Consider the following 23,844-nt stretch of genomic DNA (forward strand, 5'->3'; position numbering starts at 1 on the left):
GTAATAGGCTGAGCAGGTGAGCCCATGTGGGGCCAATATGTGATTATTATTGCTTTATCTACTGCCATCTACTGGTAACTGTCTACAGTACACGGACACCTTAGCCTGGAACATGAGTAGAATTAATGCAATATCTTATAACACGTGTGCAATATATTAAAATATGCTATTATAAATAAATATGCTATATGTTATTATTTCGCATGATCGGTCATCATTTTTAATAATAATGATGATGATAATAATAATAATAATAAAACCTGTCTGTCGTCTCTGGACTCTTTATTTTGAAAAGTAAAGGCGCAAATAACCCGGAAGTATCCCGTCCTGCTGCCACGTCAGTGGTGTTAGGCTTCAAGCTGAAGCTATCAAGTGCCTGAGACGGTTCAGCAAATCAGCTGTAACTCAACGGAGGAGGCTTTCTGGGAATTTTAAAGAATAATTAAAATTGTCATTCCAAGTAAACACCATGAGATACCCTTTTATTTTTATTTTGGCTGTGTACATAGCCTTTGCGAATGCCACCGAGTTAACTTTTGAATTGCCCGATAACGAGAAACAATGCTTTTACGAGGACCTAGAACAAGGAGCAAAGTTTGATATAGACTTTCAGGTAACGTTAATTGTACCGACAGCTGCTTTAAATAAACTTTATTGTTTTTTTTTTATTATTATAATAATTACTATTACTATTATTATCATTTTTTTCAGTGTTGGGTGATTATTTATATTTTGCTTTCCAAGTTGTTGAATAGTTGTCAACAACTAAGTTGTATGGAACACAAACATATAACGTATCACCATGATTTTGTGGCGAACCTGTTCAACACTGTTCAGCACTGATAAAACATTGTTAAACAGCTGAATATGTATGCCATATTCCCAATATCAGTACTTGTCTTTCCATACAGGTTATTGCTGGAGGAAACTATGATGTTGACTGTTTTGTGACAGATCCACTGAATAATCTGCTTTATCAAGAACGAAAAAAGCAATATGACAGTTTTTCCCACACGACAACCATGAAGGGAGTGTACACGGTCTGCTTCAGCAATGAGTTCTCAACCTTCTCTCACAAAACTGTTTACCTGGACTTCAGAATGGGAGACGATGACCGATTAATGCCCGACATGAACCGAGGAGCAGCTCTCACACAGGTGAGAAACACAAACCGCATGCACTCACACATAGCATGCACTGAGCATATATGCATTTGATGTGAACCTCTGAATAAATCATGCAGATGGAGTCAACCTGCCTGTCTATCCATGAGATCCTGAAGGTGGTTTCAGACTCTCAGACCTGGTATCGTCTTCGGGAGGCTCAGGACCGAATCAGGGCTGAAGACCTGAGTGAACGTGTGCACTTTTGGTCCATTGGGGAGGCCATCATCCTGTTTGTGGTCTGTATTGGCCAGGTGCTTATGCTTAAGAGTTTCTTCAATGAGAAGAAAACCAATGTTGCCACCAGCACATAGACCTAGGTTTCTAGTCTGCCACCTTCTCTCTGTTAATCAGCTGATTAATCAGTCTGATACCCTTAAAACAAGCTCGACTGATGCTTACAACCAACCCAAATATTCTCTCTATATCTAACAAAATGCCTTAATTATGAGGTAAATATTTTGTGTGGTATATTCAAATTGGCCCCTATGTGCATTACTCACTATTGCAGTAATGGAAATTGACCTGCTGTACCATTATTCTGTTACATGTTAATTTCTGTTTTGTCCACTTTAAATATGTGCACTTGTTATCTTGAAATGCATATGTCTAACATACACTTTATATAGAAACGGAAGAATAGTTTTGGTGGTTTGTGTTTTGGTAATTATGACAAATATAATAATGAATGACTGTATTGTACCTCTGTTTTACTATTTAGCAATGCCCTTCTTTGTTTATCTCACATTCAAATGGGAAATGTCCATGGTGAATCATTTATGTATGTAGATATATCTGGCAAAATATATGGTTTTTAAAAATGAATAATTTTCTTAATTATAAATCCTGTCACATCATTACTGAACCCTCCCCCCCCTCTTTAAGTTACTTTGGGGATATGGAACAAGGGCTTGCAGATATTTATTTATTTTCTGAAACATCTACTTAATGTGCTGCTGAAAAGCTTTTTTATAGACACATTACATGTTATTTGGATATTTTTTAAAACCATATATTATTGTGTATACCTCAGCCCGAGAAGTAGAATGTATTTGTTACATTTATTATGTAATAACATAAATTGAGTTGTTCATATTCCTGCCTTGTGTAAATTGACTAAGTAAAAAACAAAGTTTGGAATTTATTTCAATGAGTCTACCTCTATTTGATTTGTATGAGTCATCATGATATCATAATCTCAGCCATATTAGAGCGATGGATAAGAAGATGCCAACTTGAATCAAGTAGAGCAGTGTTTGCATTTGGAATAGGTCATTCACCAACATGGGATACTATTATACACTGTATTTCTTAAAGATTTATTTAAATATATCAATATTTCAATAAATATTGTATATTTATATTATATATTTAAATAAATCAAAAGACCTGTTTTGCACAAGACCCGCATAACTGTTGACATCAACAATCATGTAAAATATATTTTAACACAGCTTTATTTTCTCAACGTTGTGTGCTATCATAGTGTTCTTCCTCTGATTTCTTGTATTTATTTATTTTTTAAGTGCTAATGTTTCTCCAGAAAACAAATCTATCTCCATCTAAACAGTTATGAACATCGGCTCTCGCTGGCTTCTAGTTTATGAATACATTCCGCCTCAGCCCTCCCCAGAAATAATGCATGAATATGGATGGGCTGTTGTGCCTGAGTCTATTCAGTGCATTGGACTACCTCCAACGCTGGCATAAACCCAGCAACGGCAGAGGAGACCATACCGTCCAGTCCAAAGGATAGTGATGGGGAGCAATGACTCAAAAGGGCTTCTGATCACCGAGAAGGGTCTTTCTGGCATGTCTGCAGTGAGTGACATGTTGCGCTCGTCCTAAACGCTCGTGCGTCTGTATACTGACTGGCCAATATGTTGAGCCGACTGATGAGTGGCAGCGATCGGACTCTTGACAGGGAATTTAACTGTACGGTGCGACTGCTGGACGACTCGGAATACACTTGCACGGTTCAGGTCAGTATTAACATGTTTTCATCATCACAAGCGGGTGATCCCCCGACACACGTGTCCTAATGCTCGCGCTGCTGATGCTGCGCATTCAAGCGGGAAAATCCGCGAGCATCTGTCCGAATCTGGACACTGCACAAGGGCTGCAATGCGTAATGACTAATTAACGTGTTAGGAAATTTCCGTTGGCTTACATGATGAGTGAATTAGTTTGGTGACCCGTCTGTTTCCTTCAGAGAGCAGCGGGTCACCTGTCACCAGCCCGAGAGACCTGAGTCACATTCAGTGGGAGAGACACTGGAAAGGTTTCATACATTAAATTGCCTCTCGGGGCGAACTATGCACGATAACAACTGCTGAAAGATTGTAGTAGCCTACGTGCAATACTGTAATGGTGACACAGTACTGTAAAGCTGCTGTGCTTCTGATTTGGCCACACATAGTTATTACTACTGTTCAAGCCACATCATTGTGCAATTCAAAAGATATAGACACATTCCTACACTCTTTCTTTATGCATTCAGAGACATTTGTTCATATTTGCGTAATGCAGCCCAAAAGCCTGCATGAAATATGAAATTATTTGTAAAACTGTTGATTAGAATGTCATTAATGACTTGTATTGGACTGCGTCATTATGTATTATTGCAGAACAATTAATTATATCTGAACAATTAAAAGGAAGGTTTGGGACAAACATCAAAATCATAGGATGAGTTGCCAAAAAGAACAGTGGTTCCGTTTTTTCCCTTTTTTTTCTCTACATAGTTGAGTTTGAAAAGCAAAAGCAATAAAAAAGTCTCAGGTGCTATTTCAGTGTTAGGCATGTTTTTATTAATGAGCTTCCTCCTGGGCCAAATATTCACAGATGTTCAGGATCAGCAATAGCTGCTGAAAAAATTGCAGAATCCTATATGCAATATTGTTGTGCTGAAGTAGAAGCTGCTCTGGCAGTTACAGTCTGATAGTTAAAATCAGATCTTCATTTAATGTGGATATTTCACTTTGACTGAGAGCAAAAATGACAAAACTGACATGCATTTTGGGCTAATTTGTTAAACAAATTAAGTTCATAACTACTTGTAAATAACAGCCTTTCTAAAACTTCCTTGTATCTTTACAACATAGGCTACATACAATACAAGGGTGGATAATTTGTGTATAATTTACCAGGTTCACAAAATAAAAGAAGAACAAAAGAAAACAATAAAGAAAAAGTACTAGTAATTTTCTGCCAGGACACTATCCATTAATGCGTTGACATTTTCTTTGACCCGAAACCACAACAGAGTGTATGTGTAATTCAAACTACTGGCGAAAAACCTATGAAAGTCAATATAGAAAATTCCTTCATATTAACAGTTTAATGGGCCTATACTTTTATGGACTAAAGAGTCAATTAAATACATATAAGGAAATATCAGTAGGGTCATGTATATGAAACAACATTTTGGTGCAACAGTTTATCATGGTCAGCGAGTTACTGGATTTTGTGAGGATATGCAGAGCTTAGTTGAGGCTGAATTCTTGGCAAATGGAACAAAATATATCATAATTTTCAAAGGCAAGAAGTTCACTGGTTTTAAATTTCATAAGTGTTCTGTGTATAGTTATATTCACAAGGGCTTTCACCACATGAAACATTGCCTCTGAACAGTGCATTTGCTGATTGTCTTTATTCAGGGCATTAGTTGTGTGAAGTCATGTCTGTTGTCTGTCTGGGAATATCAACCTTAGATTATTGTGACATTCCATTGTCCTTGGAATTTTGTGTGATGCTGTGGTCTCCATGGCAACAGACTGATTCCATCATTGCTTCCCAGCTGCTCCTGCTCTCATCAGATAGGATACGAGCACACTTGTGCACACGCACATAACCGTCTTTAACACAGGATCCATTCAAACATGGCGGGTGTACAGTATATTGCAAATAGAGATAGTCTTCTCCTGTTCTTTCCTTTTTGAGTCTCTCTTGGCATCGTCCTCTGTAACTGATTGATCAGGACAGTGGAGTTTGGTTAGTGATGAAATGCTTATTAGTGAAATATGGCCTCTCTGTTTTGAGAGACTGCTGACGGTGTTTGACTCCTGGCAATCACACATCTAGAGACCAGATATCTGAGACTCTCACACATATACCTTCATTATTTGTGTAGTTCAGTGATTGCCTCTCAGGCAGATTTCACTGCTTAATGTTTGGCCACATACTACACGCCACTCCAACAAAAGATGCCAGCTATTCAGACAATAAAATGTTTTGTTTCAGATAATAAAATGTTATATAAGCCTCATCTCACATTGTTGACTTATCCTATCTGTGCTGGATGTTTCTAATTAGCATTTCAGAATCATAATTAACTTGATAAGAAGGTAGCAGTTGATGAAGGCATGTCCTCAAAGAAGGCACATCTTACTTGGTTTGCAGTGGCTCCTTTTCCTTCATATCTCACAGCTGCATGCATGATGATTTGCAGTTGTTCTTTTTTTCTATCAAAACATGTATCAAAAACTGTGGTAACACTTTAGAATAAGGTTCCATTAGTTAATGTTAGTTAATGTATTAATTAACATGAACAAACAATGAATAATACATTTATTACTGTATTTATTCATCTTCGTTAATGTTAGTTAATGAAAATACAGTTATTCATTGTTAGTTCATGGTAATTCAAAGTGCATTAACTAATGTTAACAAGCACAACTTTTGATTTAAATAATGGATTAGTAAATGTTGAAATTAACATTAACTAAGACTTATAAATGCTGTAGAAGGATTGTTCTTGCTTAGTTCATGTTAACGAAAGTAGTTAACTAACATTAACTAATGGAACCTTATTGTAAAGTGTTACCAAAACTTTAATCAAGTCCTTTGTAGAATGAAAACTGGTATTATATTTTTCACTTCTTTTCCTCCCAGATGGTGTTTGGGGTGGGGGGGCTGTGCTGTACACAATCTGTGCATTGGAGTAATGGTTATTTGTTGCAGGGCTTGTATCATTCTTTATCTCTCACTTCTGAATTGAAAATAATCCTCAACTCTCCCCTAAGCCAATTATCAGCAGACCCTCATTCTCATTCACAACACAAAAGCAGACAGTTATCAGTGAAGTGCACAATTCCTCCAAGAATCTGGATATTTATTTTCCACAGTAATTATTAAGCACATACAATGTTTCAGGAGGGCCAGGTAATTTTAAGCTGAGCTAATATCTATTTCAGTCCAATGTGACTGCCAGTGCAACATGAACAAGAACTTAGTGCCATTACAAATACAATAAAAAAATAAATAGTATATATACACACACACATATACATTTACTCAAGCAGTTATTGTGCCGAAGAGTAGTAATTTAAATGGAAGGCTATTATAAACTCAACCTGCTGTGTAAATTGTAAAATGACCGTGGGGTATGGCTTGTTTCTTTGCCTCATCAAATCAACTCCTCAGTCAGTCATTTGAAATCAACACATGACCATAAACAAAAGAAAGAGGGAGAGTAAAAAGTATGACAAAATTAATTCTGTTCATGATAAAATAACAAAAACGATTGCATTCATGTTATAGTGGCATGTGCAGAGTTCATTAAAAGATTTAAAGAGCCTTATTTAAACTATTCAATGCAAATTCCTGCAGCTCTAACAGTAGAGCATAGCACAACACCAAGGTCAAGGATTCAATTCCCAGGAAATACATGAACTGAATAAAATGTATAATTAAAATCTGTCAAATACATAATTGTGGATTAAATTCAGCTACTTATAATACTACATCTTGCATGGTTACTATGACACACCAGCATGAAGTCATGCAAATTTAAACCTCTTTGATTGTTATACAATGTAAAGGTATTGTTCGAGTGCCAACTCTCATTTTCCAAGTCGTCTTCTCACACTCCCTGCAGCAGTGACAGTGCATGTCTTTCCGACTTTGTTCCTGTCTTGAACTAATGTTACAAGACAAACAACAAACCAAGAATTAGATAATCGTGGTCTCTTGTCCCCCACAATTTAGTGTGCTTTCCAGTATGGTGAAATGTGAAAGGATAACACAAGATTGATTTTTTTTTTTTTTTTGGTGAAACCTCACTGATTTACTTAGGTCCTCAGGTGAATATCAAATTGTTGGCACTATTTTGCTCCTGCTCAAATGCTGCCTGTAAGATGATCTTCAAGCTATGCAACTAACAGATCAGATCAGGTCAGGATTGATTTATACTTTGATGGAAAATTTGATTCAATAGAACAGGATGCAATTATATATAAGTTGCCTAAAGCCTTGTCAAAAATTTTCATGGGATTTTACTTAAAAGCAATGAAAACTTTGTGTGAATAATTTAATAATTATTATTATTATTTGTAATTGAAGAGGTGAGTTCTTGTTCTGGTTGCATTGATCACATTAGACTGTTACCAGTGCCATTGTGGAAATACTTGGCCCACCTGATATGTCTTGCCTTCTGTAAAATAAAATATTTTATTTAAACTACTGATATGACTGAATTCATCCCATATAGGTGAACATGTTTTTAAATACTATACATTTTTAAATTTACCATAATTTACTCATCTCATCTCATTTGGCTTGCTTTCTGCTGTGGAAAAAAATGTTTAGAAGATGTTGATCTTTTTCATAAAATAAATGCATGTAGTGATTATTACCATGCTGTTAACCCTTTAAACACCAAAAGAATGATAGACTTTAAAGGACTAAATAGACATCTGCATAAGGTTACAAGTATGTAGGTGAACTGACACTGGTTTCTCATTTTATACTCACCTGATGCATTCTGGGAAATTAGAGGAATATGCTGCTGAGTATATATTGGCCATATGGAATAATTCCAAGATTTTGATACATGGTCCAGTGCAGCTGTCTAAATCATGATGTGGAATGTTTGGGGGTTTGCATATGAATTATTTAACATGTAAAGTGTGTATGAGAGCAAGAGAGAGGGAGAGTTTTCATTAAGAATAGTCATCTCTTTACACTACTATATATTGTTATCAGTGATTAAGAACCATTTATGAACAATTTATAGACCTCTCTCATTCTCTCACACACGCACACACATACGTAAACAAACACACAAATCTCACCTTTACATCTCACTAGGTTTCCCGTCTCATGACTTGAAAGGCATAATTTATTCATATTGTTTGTGATGCTGATATGGAGCTGATCTGAATATTTAAAAAGAGTGAACAAAGATCTGAGAACAAACTGAGAGGCCTAGTGTCAGACATTGCTTGTAGTTTCTGACATGAACTCTGCCTCCCTTCCAATCATGAGGACCCTTATAAAGCAATAAACAAAATACCTGTCTGATTTTCCTGTTACTGTGTATAAACTCTCCTGGTGTTTTTCACACCACCCATGAGTCGTACTTGCATGTGCTGAACTGGGCAAATACTCTACCTTATGTCTGATAAGCCAGTCTTCTAGTTCACATCTGTCTGTTTACACCCTTTGACCCTGATCCTTCACTTTGCTGAACTGCTTTTTGCAGATAATAATTATTTTAAAATCTGACTTTCCTTTATCACACAGCTCTAAAGCTTTCTAAGAGGCCTTGAAAGTGCTGTGTGAATGTTAATATTTGATTGAGCTCTGATGTCTCCGGAGAGATTCTGAAATATTAAGCTCTCTCTGGAGCAAGAGACATTATGCTGGAACTTAAGAAGAAGTCAGACCACATGCTCATACCCTCTCTCTTTAAATGTCCTCTGACTGCGGCTGTAATTAATTATTGCCAACGCCTGGGCTTGATGTATAAATCTGTTCACCACTGTAACAAAATACTTCATTCAGCAATGATGTTTAAAGAGATGCATTCGACTAACAGCAATATTGTGATCCAGTGTGATCAGCAATTTTACCTTAATATAACAAATATATAGATATCTATTAAATATAAAAAGTATATTTATATATAAATATGTCAACTTAAACAATAGCCAAATGGTACTAAGTCGGCCAAAGTGTGCCAAGAAAAATGTGGCCAACAGTTATAGGTTAGAATGCATCATATTTGGTTACTCTGTATATATCGCCAATCATGATCAGATGTATCTATTCATCTATTCAGCTTTCATTTTCACTATAATGCATCATCAAACCTGCTTGTGGTTAAGACCAGGGGTTTTCAGACTTAAGGGGGCCTAAAGTGGGTGCTAGGGGATCAATGAAAAAGAAATCTGAGAAAAAGGTACAAAATTAAATATGAAAATTTATATAAATAATAACACCAGATGCTTATAATAAAGTACTATAACAGATCGATTAATATTTCTGTTTTATTCTTCTTAGTCTGTAATCATTTGATTAATGACAGTTACTTTATTATATTTATGTTTTTCTTCAGGCTTATACAGTATATCTTACAGCACACTAAAAATATACAGTAAATAAAGTACATTGTACACATTTCTAAAATTATTTTTACTGTATAAATGGGTTTGAATAAATGAATATATACACTGTAAAAAAAGTTATTTGTTGGTTTAACTTAAAATAAATAAACTGTTTGCCTCAAATGGAGTTAATTGAATCAAAAGAAATTGATTTTATGTTTTAATAATTAAAGATTGACAAAAACTTTTTGTTAACTAATTATCCTGGCATAAAAACAACAACTGAATGATGTATTTGTATATGAAAATAAACAAGCTGAAAACACTTCTATAGTACTAAGCCTCAAATGTCAACTATACATCAGATTGGTTTCTAACTTAAATTATATTTAAAAAAAAATATGAATGGTATTATAATGTTAGGAAAAACTCTTAAGATAATGTAGAAATAATAAAAAAAAACACTTTAAACTAACTCTGTGGGAGGTGCTCATGTGTTTGCATAAAAGCAGTGTTGGGGGATAACACATTACAAGTAACGCGAATTACGGAATCAGATTACTTTTTTCAAGTAACTAGTAAAGTAATGCATTACTTTTTAATAATTTCACAAGAAATTATCTGAGTTACTTTTTTTCAAATAAGTCATGCCAGTTACTTTGTTTTCCCAAGTTTAGACTGAGAGCTCTCCTGACCTCATGTGGAGAGTTATCAGGAGTAAATGCAGAGGCGTTGTGTGAACATGATGTTACTGTAGTTCTGGACTAAATCTCAACATGTATTTACTCATAAATTACTCATACATAACAAAAAAGATTCCGCATTCCTCAAAATGAATAAAAACCATCAATTGCAAATTCAGGATATGATGCAAACATGTTAAATAATAAAACAAATATCCTTTATGTATATAATTATATTTTTTTTAACCAGTATCATTGCTGCTGACCTTCGAAGATCAACCATACTTATAAGCAAAGATTAATTCAGATAAACATAACATTTGTGTTCCTTTCTTTTTTGTGTCTGAAGAGAGAAAAATGAGGCCAAGGCAGATGAGAAAAAGTATTTTATTTGCCCCAAGAAATGTTAATTATATGCTGTCTCTAAAAGATATTATAAGCTCCTAAACACAGAACCAAAATGTTTGAGTATGTTGTGAATTTCTATATTATGCATTATAAATATCACAACTACAGAAAAAAAAGTATTCTTAAGTTCTTAAGTTTTAGTATTAAAATGGAAATGGAATCATTTAGAAAATCTTTAATGTTATTCAATAACAAAACTATGATACATTGTTCAAGTTTATGGAGAAATTCTTTGCACAAGTATGCCCTCGCACATACCACATACATACCAAGTATTTTGATTCTTGAATCTGAAGAAAATTATTTTATTGCTATTAATTTAATTTTTTGTCTTGTGTCTCTTTTCTTTTCTTTTCTGTTTAATTTATTTGTTTTTTTTTTCTTCTGTAGACTTTCTGGTTTATTTTTGTGTCACGTAACAGAAGACAAAGGCCACAGTATGTGTTTCCATGTCCCGAAAAACATCCTGTCAATAGCAGATTCATTTCTCTTTCGTGGCTTATTGCACTTTTAATATTTCTATTTAATATCAAGCACATCCCACTTTTTTCTTTCTCATTTATCCAAGTTTATTTATTAATGGTTTAAAACTGTCCCACCTACTGAGAACTGTGCTGATTATCATACATAAATATGACACATATAGGACATAAAAAGTTCTGTGCAGCCAAAGTATTCGGTGAAATGTTTTGAAATGTCTCTTAGCACAGCAGAGCACCAGTTCAATAAAAGTAAGTTTTGGTAACTTCTAATGTTGTCGGATTCTGTGACCCTGCTGCATACCTGATGCTGTTCACATCAGACAAAAATGTTTTCTAAGATATAATACGCTGATAATTGTTAACATTAAGATAACTGGAAACATTAAATTCATTATGTGTGAAATAGAGGGAGGTAACAGATTTCGGTGACCTTGCTGTATATCTGCAGCTTTTTACATCAGGCAAAAAATTGTGTTAATTTTAAATAACATTATAGCCATTGTGTGTGAAAAAAAAAAAACGTGGTGACAGATTTCCGTAACTTATTATGTGCGATTTAGTGACCCTGCTGTACTGTACTGTATATCAATCTGTAGCAAGACAAATATCAGACAAAATGCTTTCTAAGCTTTAATATAAAGGAGGTTAGACATCACCAGAAAGAATCCGGGTAACATTAAATCCACTATGTGATAAGTGATTTCAGTAACCTTTAATACTGTGTTGTCAGATTCGGCGACCCAGCTGTATATCTGAAGCTTTTCACATAAGACCAAAATTACCAGAAAGAATTTCTGAATGCAAAAGAATGGGAGTAAAAGTTTTTGGTAACTTTTATTAAATTATACATGTTGTCAGATTCAGTGACCCTGCTGTTTATATGGAGCTGTTCATATCAGGCAAAAATGCTTTCCAGAATACAAAATGTTGGAGGTTAAACAGCACTAGAGTGAATTTGGTTAGCATTAAAGCCATTGTGTGTAAAACAGAGGGGAGTTACGGATTTTGGTAACATCTAATGCTGTTTTTTCATTTGATGACCCAATGTTCACACATTAAAGAGGATATAAAACAGGTTAGACATCACCAGAAAGAATTTTGGTAACATTAAAGCCATGACGTGTCAAAGGGAGCGGGTGACAGGTTTCGGTAACCTCTAAGATGTGCTGTCAGATTCAATGACAATGCTCTATATCTAAAACAGTTTATAACAGGAAATAAATAGCAGGTTAGACATCAGCAGAGTGAATTTGGTTAACATTAAAGTCACTATTAGAAATAGAGGGGGGAATATGAATATCGTTCACTCATTATGATCTTTTGTGTTGTGTTGTCAAATTTGGTGCTATATATCTGCTGTATACCTGGCTTAAATCCTACAATATAAAATATAGGAGATTACACATCAACAAAATTAATTTGGGTATAAAATAAAAAATTTTAAGCCACTCTGTGTAAAAGAAAGGGGAGTAATGGATTTTGGTTCACAGACAGTCTGCATAAAATTTAATAATTATTTTCTAATAATAATAATAAAAGCAAAAAATAAAAATAAATATATATATATATATATATATATATATATATATATATATATATATATATATATATATATAAATAGTGGTGTAATGTATTTGTGTAAAGTATTTGATTGAAATATTAGATGTAATTAGTTATTGCACTGTAAAAATATTCCGTAAAATATACAGTAAAAAATACGGTAACACTGGTTTTGGTTTAACGGTTTTATACCATAAAAATACAGTAACAGTTAATGGTTTTACCTTAAATTTACAGTTTAATACCGTAATTTAACTGATATAATATTAATATACCAATTTATTGAAGTACTGAAATCTGTTTTGTACCTTTGTAATACACTGGTAACCACCAAAAGCAGGTGGTGATGAGAAAGTCACGTGATGAAACAAAGCCCATCACAAGCAGCTTTTAGATAATAAGATATATAGAAGGTGCACGGTGTCATTCACACAAGCACTCAACACCATCAAGGTGAGAGTCATTAAACTGAAATATGCAATAAATATAACAGATAAGAAAAAAAAAAGAAGAAACATAGTTATTTCAAAGAAAAAAACATCAAATTCAAACAAAATTTGAAATGCAACGCAGAGAATTCTGGGAACATAATTAAATTTTTTCCCCTGTAAAGTTTAAAGGAAATTACCGTTAACCATTTAACAGGTTTGTACTGTGGCATTTTCACAGTTTTTTACAGTCATTTTTTACAGTGATTTTACTTGAGTGTCTTTTTGGCTGCTTTGTTGTTTTTTTGAGTATCAAAGATATTAGCAACTTTTTCTCTCTTCACTACACTTTTGAATGAGTATCTGTACTCTTTATTCCACTACATTTGAAATGAGTGTTGTAATTACACATTACATTTTGCATGGCACCTAACTTTTTCTGCAGCAGTTTATTTTTGCTACAGAAGGAGGCAATATTGCCATTAACAAGGTATTGAAGGTGCTAGCCTATATCTTGTGTGTTTTGCCTTACTTACTAAACTTGTCAATATGGCTTTTTTATGTCGATGTGAATGCATTATCAGAAAGTTGTCAATCTCTGGTGTTTTATGTGAGATGAGTACATTACTGCAGCCGGCAATGAAGCCGAAACCAGCACATCCATTGCAAAAAGGCTTTGACCTTTTCATTTTAATTAAACTTATTATATTTATCAGTTTACTGAAGAGACCATTTTGAAGGATATTGGTTTATTGATGAGCACTTGAGCTTAAGTGAGACTTGGGTGTTTTTAACAGATGGAGGCTATGAGTTGACCTTGATTTGTTGGAGTTGTGAGGTGTTCAGTTTTATTATGATTTCAGAAAATAATAGTGATTGCCTTCCTCACAAATTTACTGTTTCTTGTTTTTCACTGACATGTCTCTTAGGTGTTGAAAACTAATGCTTCTTTGAGCCTACATTCAGTATCTGTAAAATACTTAAGTACTGTTAAAATCAGATACTGATTTTTCGCATATTCATCTTTGAATCATATTTGCAAATGTCTTGACTCCGCAGCAGAGAAAGCAATTTTATCTTTACTGTTCCAATACTTATGGAGGGCACTGTATATATAAATGTGATCCCAGGGAGTGTGTGTAAGCATTGTCACGTTGATTCCTGTGTCTCTCTGTTCCAGAGGGATGCAAAAGGTCAATGGCTGTTTGAGCAGGTCTGTCAGCATCTAAACCTGCTGGAGAAAGACTACTTTGGCATCAGATTTGTGGACCCAGACAAGCAACGGGTGAGTTCCTAGTATAGATATATTATGGGTTGTTAGTAGTGTACAACACTTGTGGATTATTCAACTGACAAAGCATTGAAAATATATTTTTTAAATCCTGTCAACAAAACAGACTGTGAAAAAGTAGACTTTCAGACAGTACAATCAACTGATCAGACTGTATATATCAGCCTGTTCCCTGTCGCATCAATGTAATTATTGCATCTATCCCACTAAGGGTCATGCTAATACATATTCTAGCTCTGACCTAATTAACCATTCCTGATGAATGTATCAATGTTAATGTTTGTGCATGCGCTTGAAGCAGGACACCCAATGATCACATGCATATTCAGATGGAGAGCTGCAAAGTGTGACACAATAGATATGTAACGTGGTGAACAGTCATCAGTAGACAAATTCCGGTCATAACAATGTGTTAAACTAGAATCTCTTATCTGCATTATAGACATTATTTATTTTCGATTTTGTTGTTTCAGCATTGGCTGGAGTTTAGCAAGGCAATTACCAAACAAATGAGAAGTAAGTCATACTGTGAAAAAATATTACTTACATATGTTTTGAAAAAAATAATCTTTGCATTCATATCCTTCGTTGACATCCCTCATAAATGTCTAAAGGTTTACTGACTGCTTAATTATATCTATGTGAATGTATTATGTCCTAGCCCAGCCTCCCTACACTATGTGTTTGCGTGTTAAATTCTATCCTCCAGACCCTGCAACTCTTAAAGAAGAGATCACAAGGTACGGATCATTGCGTAGTCCATTTTTGTTCAAAATGTATATATTTAGTTGAGCATTAAGAAAGAACTATATGGAATTACATACATACTTATACAGTTCTCTGAAGTATGTATGATCAGCAAAGTGACAGTTTAATATGTCCTCTGTGTCATTTTCAGATACCTGGTCTTCCTACAGATTAAAAGAGATTTGTATCATGGCCGTCTCCTGTGCAAAAGTTCAGATGCTGCCACATTGGCCGCATTTATTCTGCAGGGTAACTGCAAATCACACAGTCACAGCAGCCATTCTTTTAACAGTATTTGTTGAATTATGGATTTGATGTATTTAAATGTCGCTACTGTAAGACAAGATGGAACTGGTTTTGTTTAATTCTCCCTCTTATTATTTTAGCTGAGATTGGAGATTATGACCCGGGGAAGCATCCGGAGGGTTACAGCTCTAAGTTTCAGTTTTTCCCCAAGCATTCTGAGCGCCTGGAGCGCCGCATTGCTGAGATCCACAAAGCTGAGCTGATGTAAGCTTACGTTCAATTGGCCTGTCACATGCAGAATGTAACTCTTTTTAAAGGGATGCTGGGTTTGTCATGGAGAGATTAAATGTAACTCATGAAATGTATTTCTCAGAACAAATGCAGCAGATTAACTAGTCTGTTCATTTCCTACAGAGGCCAGAGTCCTGAGACAGCTGAGATGAATTTCTTAAGGAAAGCTCAGACTCTTGAAACATACGGGGTTGATCCACACCCAAGCAAGGTCAGCAGCCAAACTTATCAGCTGCCCATATCCAGGAAATCATTTCAGAGTACAACAGAAGTTTCCTAACTGAAAGTAGTCTGTTAATTTTTTAATTCATAAAGAAGTGAAAACATACAGTATTTTTTTTTTCATCATAGGATGTGTCTGGCAACACAGCATTTCTCTCATTTACCCCATTTGGCTTTGTGGTACTACAGGGAAACAGGAGGATTCATTTCCTCAGATGGTGAGAGAGGAGAAATTTATCTCTCGTATCATTTTTATTTGCTTAGCAGTCAAGATCAAATGACTGTTTGTTAAATCTAACAGTGTTTTGTCATATTGTAAAGGAATGAGGTGACCAAACTGAAGTTTGAAGGAAAGACATTTCATATTTATGCAACTCATCAAGAGGTAGGTGAAATCAAGGCAGCTCCATGTAATGCTGAAGATCAAATTGTCAAAAGTAAATAACACTCACTGACCCCCGGTGACCTTTACTAAGGATCAGAAGATCATCTTGACTTACTTTGCTCCAACACCCGATGCCTGCAAGCATCTATGGAAGTGTGGGGTGGAAAACCAAGCTTTCTACCAGTAAGTTCATATGACCTTCTTGACATTAAACTCAAACATGGACATAGACTTCTTATACTATATACCGTATTTTCCAGACTATAAGTCGCACTTTTTTTCATAGTTTGGCTGGTCCTGCGACTTATAGTCAGGTGCGACTTATTTATCAAAATTAATTTGACATGAACCGAGAGAAATGAACCAAGAGAAAACATTACCGTCTACAGCCGCGAGAGGGCGCTCTATGCTGCTCTGTGCTCCTGTAGTCTACACTGAGCAGCATAGAGCGCCCTCTCGTGGCTGTAGACAGTAATGTTTTTCTCTTGGTTCTTGGTTCTAAATAAATGCGACTTACAGTCCAGTGTCTCTTCATGACGTATTTGTGGACTGATGCGACTTATACTCAGGTGCGGCTTATAGTCTGAAAAATACAGTATGTGTATTAGATAAGGCCAGTTGTTCTCAGCCAGTTGCATAAAAAAATCCACTGTTAAGACTGTATTAAGAACTAGTTTGGCTAACTCTCAATTAACCAAGTGGTAATCATTGAAAGACAAATCTACTTTTCATTATTTTTTTTTAATTTTTTTTGGAACTGACTTTTGTAACTGGCCTCAACAAACTTCCAAGCGGTCCACAGTATAACATAAAGTTCAGTACATTCAAAAACAGTATACACAAAAAATCAAGATGTAAACTGGATCATATTATTCTCCATCAAAAACTATTATTATTATTATTTTATCGATAGAACATTACAAATCAGAATCTTGAATCTTCTAGAATCACATCACACGTTTAATTATTTTAATATATCAACATTCCCAATTTGTTTTAATAGAAGTACTGTAATACTTTAAATTGACACAATTATTTATTTAAATGTCTCTCTCGTTTTCTTTGTTTCTTTCAGGTTTGAGAAATCAAGTCAAGTTCGCACTGTATCCAGTAGTAATCTTTTCTTCAAAGGGAGCCGCTTTAGATATAGGTGAATATTATCTGCTCTGGTGGTTATTAAGTCAACCCCATGGGTTTTTCAATTCTGCTTACTTAGCTCTGTGTTTTGAATATATGCTAATTAATGGATTAGCTGTAAGCATTGGTCATATTTTCGATACATAATTTATCTTAAAGTGGTAAAGTTGCCAAGGAAGTGATGGAACAGAGTGCCAAAATCAGACGAGAGCCTCCAGAAATCCACAGGTGAGTCTTCTGAATACTGTCTTGTTTCTTTGAAAGTTTAAATATAACAGTACCTGACAGTATTTCAATTGACATTTCTTTTGTGTGTGTTTAGGTCTGGGATGGTCCCCAGTAGGAGTTGTCCCTCCATCACTCATGGCCCACGACAGAGTAGCGTTCCCCGAACACGAAGGAGAGCAGTGCATATTTCCATCATGGAGGGTAAGACAATGTGCCTATAAGCAAAGACACACATGTGTTTCAGTTTCACAGTCTTTTAGCACAGACTTGCATTGTTTCATATAAGGTAATGATATTTTTTTAGTCTTTAACTGGACATAACCCTAAACATACCCATCAGAGAAGCATGATTGAGCTAATTTATATGCAATTTTAATTATTAAGGACTGGCTCACTAGTTGGTGTTCAACTGATTTCACTATATAACTGAGGACATGCTGAGTGAGGACTGTTGGATCTCACAAGTATTGTCAAAACCGTGCACACACACACACACACACACACACACACACACACATACACACACCAACTTTAGCATATACTACCCATTTCTATGAACAAAAACCGAATTGATATTGAATTGAGGTAGCAAGCAGATTTGTGACTAGAAAAATAAAGTTGTGCACTGTGTCTTCAGAATTCAATGCAACTCAAGGTAAGATATGTTGGTCCATAAGCACTGAAATGCTTCCATCTGGTGGTATGATGTTGTTTTTCCTCTCATGGGGCGACTATATAATAAAAGCCTCCTGGAAATTTTTGGTTTGGTTTATTCTTCCAATTCTTGGAGTTTTATTCTTGGATTCATTATTATGTGCTTACTGACCTATAACGTGCAGAAGGCTTTTATGTCCACCCTCCTTGTTGCCAATATTTTAATAAATATTATAAATAAATATAAATACTTTTTTTCATTGTAAAATTACAATTTAGGGTGCAGTGTTTGTTCAAAAACATTTAATTTAACTTAAAACGCACACAAATAGGTAAAAACCTACTGTTCAAAAGTCTGGGCTTGGTTAGATTTCTTAATGTTTTTGAAAGACGTCTCTTATGTTCACTAGGACTGTATTTATTGGGCCTAAAAATACAGTAAAACTGTAATTGTAACGGAGTAACCAGATGAAGCATGTGGATCCATGTGCAAAGCTTTTATTTATAGGTATGGTCACAAAACAGGCAAGGGTCAGACAATGGCGAACAGATATATAGAGGGCAAGGCAAGAGAGTGATCCTAACAAGTGTGGTCGATAAATAGAGATAAACCAGGTACACAGGCAGGAATCAGGAAACAGGTAATCACAAGACTAGACTAAGAACTAAGGCTGAAAACTGAACTGGCTCTGTAATGTAGCTACCACTATGAGAGTGATAAATGCTAAAACAATACTTGGTGACTTGAGCAGGATCTGAGTGTTATATAGTGGGTGAATCTCTTTCAGTTGAGCAGGTGATTGGTGACTGCTGTGTGCAATCAGTGTAATGGATGATGGGAAATGTAGTCCAGGGTATAGTGTAACAGTTAGTTTGGTGCAAGAGTCCATATGGTGGATGAGTGACCTCTGGTGGCAATCGGACGGAAGTCTATGGACTGGATTCATGACAGTAATATTGTGAAATTGTATTATTATTATTGCAATTTAATATTTATTTAATATTATAAAATATATATTTTTTTTAATGCAATTTATTCCTATGATGCAAAGCTGAATTTTCAGCAGTCATTACTCATTAGTCATTACAGTCATTACTACAGAATTCATTCTAATGTAACTTGGTGCTTATAAATGCTAAGAAAAGAGTGCTCTTGACAGGGATAGGAATACACTACACTCCATCTCTCTCTACTGTTCTTTGTAACATGAGAGCCGCTCTCATTGTGCACAATGTGACCAGACGTTCAGCTGTTCCAGTCACTTTACTGACACTGCCAAATGCCATTTTGGTTGTGTTTGTCTGTGTGTGAGGGCACTGTATGAGTGTGGTATATATTTTGAATTTAAGGTTAGTTTTATTCTAGTACCTGATCTGTACATTAAGTCGAGCTCTAAAGTACAGCAGACACAATGTGCTTGCAAAAACATGTACCAGTATATTTAAAAGCATTTACTATACTAAAGTACAATAAATGTAGTAAATGTAAATGCTAACAGAAAAGGCTTCACATGCCCTACATGTGGCGTGACAATCTGTGTCATACACAAGTAAATACAGAGACAACTGACAACAGACTGACAAAGTTGTCCAACTATAAGGAACAACAGTGCTATTATTACAGTGTCTATACATAGAGAGCCTGTCCTTGTATGTCATGTGATTTGTGTCAGAATGAGTGTGTGTTGTGTATGTGCTCCTTTGTTACAGCCTATGATGGGTTTGAGGGGGTTGGAGCATGCAGGGCAACTGGGCTTTTGGGCATACGGGTACTTATGGAGCTTTAAGGCTTTAGGGTGTTCTCGCTTTCTCACGCTCACTTTTATAAACACACACACAACATTGTGTTATGTTGTTTTTGTCCAGGAGGATAGAGGAAGAAAAAGGGTCTAGTGGTGATATATTTATGCAGGGGCTGAGATCTTCACACATGTTAGCAGCTACATTCTGAAACCATGGTGAAGTGTCTCATACGGATTAAGACAAAGGTGAACGTTCATCTGCGGATGATCAACTACTGTTACCGAGATGTGACGGTACGGGTGTTGACGATGGGACCTAGACTATTAGGGAGAGCACTAGGGGCTCTGCCTCTCTTCCCTTCTTTGCCCAGCTCATCCACTTCCTCCGGAGCTTCATCTAGACTTGGTGTTCAACCCACCAGCACTGAAGGTAAAGTTCCTGGTCGTTTGGAACAGCTGGACGTTCAACTTATTTTATTGTGACTGCATTTGAAGGTGCACAGCATATAGAGTGCAACCATTGTTAGCACGGTGTGTAGCTTTTATGGATTGCGGGTGGAGCTATAATATTTTCTGATGTTTTGATGTGGTTAGTTAGAAGTATGGTGTAGTGTACAGTACAGAGAAATGTAACTGGTTATGGCATTGTGGGATATTGAAAGTGTTCGCCCCTGTTCTGTCAATATCATATTTGATCAATATTTATTTGATAAAAAAAATAAAATAAACAGTAATATTGTGAAAAAATATTACTATTCAAAATAACTGTTTTCTATTTTAGTGTATTTTAAAATGTAATGTGTTCCTGTAAGGGAAATACATTGTAATATCATTGTAATGTGCTGATTTGTTGCTAAAAATAAACACATAAATAAATAAAAATAAAAACTAAATGAATAAACCGTTTTACATCTTTGTTAAAACCGTGATGTATTTTGAGGATTTATCAAAGAATAGAAATTTCAAAAGAACATAATTTAATTGAAATTAGTGCGTAAGACCATTACGATTCTCAGCTTTTAGACATTGTCACGTTGTCAAGCCTTGATTCTTGTCAATCCCTCCTTTTCTAGCTAAAAATGACAATGATTGCAGTTAATTTATCTTCATAATAATTCAAATATATAATTGCAAATTCTGCATCCTGACCGCTACCTCAACTCAAATTCTGAATGGCACACAAACCCGACAGCACATCAACATAATGCATGAAGCACAATCACGAAATATTCTCACTCTATTTCAGGTTTGGAGTCCTTGCGTGACAGTGGCCATTCCACGCCTGTCCGATCGGTCTCCGATGGAAACTCATTCCTACACTCCCGTGGAAATGGAGCCGAAAGAGGAAACAGAACCAGAACGGCTGAATTTTCCGAGGACTCTTACAGTCCCTCTGACAGCGTGCTCTCTACACCAGTGTCCAACGACCCCTCAGACCAGGCTCAGGTTCGCCACACAAACGGCCCCCGCAGCAATCAAGAGGAAGGAGGAACAGAACTGTGTACTCAAAAGCAGGCAAGGCCACAGGGTGATAAACCCAAAGGGAAGCGTTTTCAACTGGAGAAGTCTCGGCCTACCCAACATGGCCCAGAGGCAAGGGTGAATGAGTTCATCTGTAGTTTGGCACGTCTTTTCTTAGTGACCCTGGCTCTACTCTTTGCCCTCCTTATACTTCTTATTGTGCTAACAGAGTCTGAGCTGGACTTGGCCTTTCTTAGGGACATCCGGAGAACACCCGAATTCCAGCAGTTCCACTACGAATATTTTTGCCCCCTTAGGCGCTGGCTGGCCTGCAAGTTGCGCTGGATGGGTGGGCATCTCATCGATAAATGAGTGTGTAAGCACCCTTCTCTGTCTACTCAGTGCAGTCTGTAGTCTATGAGTGGGACATCTCTAGCATTAATATCATGGTACCATGAAATCAAAATGAAATTACTATTATCTACATAGCCAAAGCCTTGGATTTCCTAATACCATGCCGAGAGGAGAAAACTGTGTATGTTTCAGCTCTAGTTATTGTGAAATTGTTCTCTGCAGCGCTACTTTGTAGTCGGATAAAAAAAAAAAAAGGTATGTATAGCTCTTTGAATGCTGCCGTCACCCAATTGTAATTTTCTATCATTTAAATATAATATCTACACTCAAAGAATGTTCACAGAGACTGTGACAAGTAAGACCTCATGCTGCAATCAGACAAAGATGCCTTCATTGGTCAGACTTTAGACAGTGGCAGCAGATAAAGGGATAGTTCACTCAAAAATGAAAATTCTATCATCATTTACTCACCCTTTATTTGTTTAAATCCCACAATACTTGCAGTTAATCTGCAAAACACATATTTAAATAAAACCTGAGAGATTTCTGTCCCTCCACTGTGTGTCCAGGTAATCAAATCTTCAAAGATCAAAAAAGACGAATCCATATATCAAACATTTTAAACCGTTAAATTCATATGACATTTGATAATGACTTTCTGACCTTCAATGTTTTAATCACCTGGACTTTCCATGGAGGGACTTAAACCAAAGTCTTACAGATTTGGAACAATATCAGAGTGAGTAAATTAAGAATTTTAGCTGATTTTTCTTAAAGCTGCGGTAGGGAACTTTTGACGCTCTAGCGGTTAATAAACAGAACTGCTTGCGTCTTGTGGAAGAACATCGTAGCCGGAGCTACTTCTCTCTGTTTATGTCTATGAAGAATCACAAAGATACTGGGTTACTCCGCCGCGGTACCCCCGGAGCAATCTAAAATAGTCCGAATATAAACACTTATTATAGGTGTACCCTAGTGATTCAGGACAAGCTAAAAACACGGTTTGGAAAATGGATTCATGGTGTACTCGCTTATTATATAAATTTTTCTACAATTTGAACACAAACAAATTTACAGACCGCAGCTCTGATTGGTTGATTTCTTACCAGGAGCGGTCTGTAACTGCAAATGGCATTAGGACCACTGGGAGGAGCCAGAGGAGCTTGATTTTTTTCACAGATTATCTGTCTCATATTCTACTGTCAGGACATAATGACAGGTTTAACAAATATGTAAAAATATATATTTACAAAAGTTACCTACTGCAGCTTTAAATGACCTTGACTGTTTTGGGTGAACTATCCCTCCAATGTCGGATGTAGGCTTGACCATGAGTTTGGGAGCTTTTTGGATGGCACTTTGTAAGTGTAAAATGTTGGTACTATAAACAGGACTGCTGGTCAATAGTATGGATCAAAGCCACTGACAGAGTTACAGTATCTCTTTTAATGGAGCTTCAGTAATGTTTTGATGAGAATTTAATAACACCTTACAATAAGGTTTAATTTGTTAACATTAGGTATCATAAACTAACAATGAATAATTTTTAAAGCATTAGTCTTGGCTAACGTTCTTTTAACATCTCTAACATCTCAATATGTATACAGTATGGATAAATTACGATAAATCCTGTAGAACTGGTTGTTCATTTTTAATTCATGATACCTAGTGGATTAATGAATTCAACCTCTATTAGTATTACAGAGGATACATTTGTGTAGACGTGAACACCAGGGTATGGGTCATCACAAATTTCCCCTTTAAAGATTAACCCAGAGCGTAAACAAATAACTGTACTTGCTATTGCTATCCTATACAAATGAACACTGATATTTAGTGGAAGATGGTGGCCTTGAGATTCTAATGTTCTGAAGAGGATGAAGAAAGTGCTCTGGAAAGTCGAAGTAATGTGAAATGTTTGAAAGTATAAACTATTTCTGAAAAGATAATATCTATTTTTTTTCATGCATCAATAATTTTAGAGACCTCATTTGTCCACTTGCACAACCTTAATTTTCTGAATTAAAATGTGACA

General features: G+C 35.7%; 2 protein-coding genes across 2 annotated transcripts; both read left to right on the forward strand.

The window, feature by feature from the left end:
- Positions 1–429: 429 nt before the first annotated feature.
- LOC113070434 (transmembrane emp24 domain-containing protein 3-like) lies at positions 430–2,307 on the forward strand. Its single transcript, XM_026243716.1, has 3 exons — positions 430–613; positions 912–1,157; positions 1,244–2,307. Exons 1-3 carry the CDS (start codon positions 470–472, stop codon positions 1,475–1,477), a joined length of 624 nt encoding a protein of 207 aa, XP_026099501.1. The 5' UTR covers positions 430–469; the 3' UTR covers positions 1,478–2,307.
- Positions 2,308–2,789: 482 nt separating this feature from the next.
- On the forward strand, positions 2,790–22,697 carry LOC113070435 (FERM domain-containing protein 5-like). The gene is made up of 14 exons (XM_026243717.1): positions 2,790–3,145; positions 14,232–14,336; positions 14,816–14,858; positions 15,004–15,082; positions 15,241–15,338; positions 15,476–15,599; positions 15,750–15,837; positions 15,978–16,066; positions 16,170–16,233; positions 16,325–16,416; positions 17,309–17,383; positions 17,530–17,598; positions 17,693–17,799; positions 21,241–22,697. The coding sequence occupies exons 1-14, from the start codon at positions 3,044–3,046 to the stop codon at positions 21,825–21,827; spliced, it is 1,722 nt and encodes a 573-aa protein (XP_026099502.1). The 5' UTR covers positions 2,790–3,043; the 3' UTR covers positions 21,828–22,697.
- Positions 22,698–23,844: the final 1,147 nt, after the last annotated feature.

Source organism: Carassius auratus, unplaced genomic scaffold (genome assembly GCF_003368295.1).
Source record: "Carassius auratus strain Wakin unplaced genomic scaffold, ASM336829v1 scaf_tig00004029, whole genome shotgun sequence".
Taxonomy (NCBI): Eukaryota; Metazoa; Chordata; class Actinopteri; order Cypriniformes; family Cyprinidae; genus Carassius; species Carassius auratus.

Bases quoted from the DNA above. Each gene is read 5' to 3' on its own strand.
- LOC113070434 (XM_026243716.1), top strand. From the start codon at position 470: ATGAGATACCCTTTTATTTTTATTTTGGCTGTGTACATAGCCTTTGCG. The intron at 614-911 runs GTAACGTTAATT...CTTTCCATACAG, and splicing joins AGTTTGATATAGACTTTCAG to GTTATTGCTGGAGGAAACTA. The intron at 1,158-1,243 runs GTGAGAAACACA...TAAATCATGCAG, and splicing joins GAGGAGCAGCTCTCACACAG to ATGGAGTCAACCTGCCTGTC.
- LOC113070435 (XM_026243717.1), top strand. From the start codon at position 3,044: ATGTTGAGCCGACTGATGAGTGGCAGCGATCGGACTCTTGACAGGGAA. The intron at 15,083-15,240 runs GTACGGATCATT...TGTCATTTTCAG, and splicing joins CTTAAAGAAGAGATCACAAG to ATACCTGGTCTTCCTACAGA. The intron at 15,339-15,475 runs GTAACTGCAAAT...TTATTATTTTAG, and splicing joins GGCCGCATTTATTCTGCAGG to CTGAGATTGGAGATTATGAC.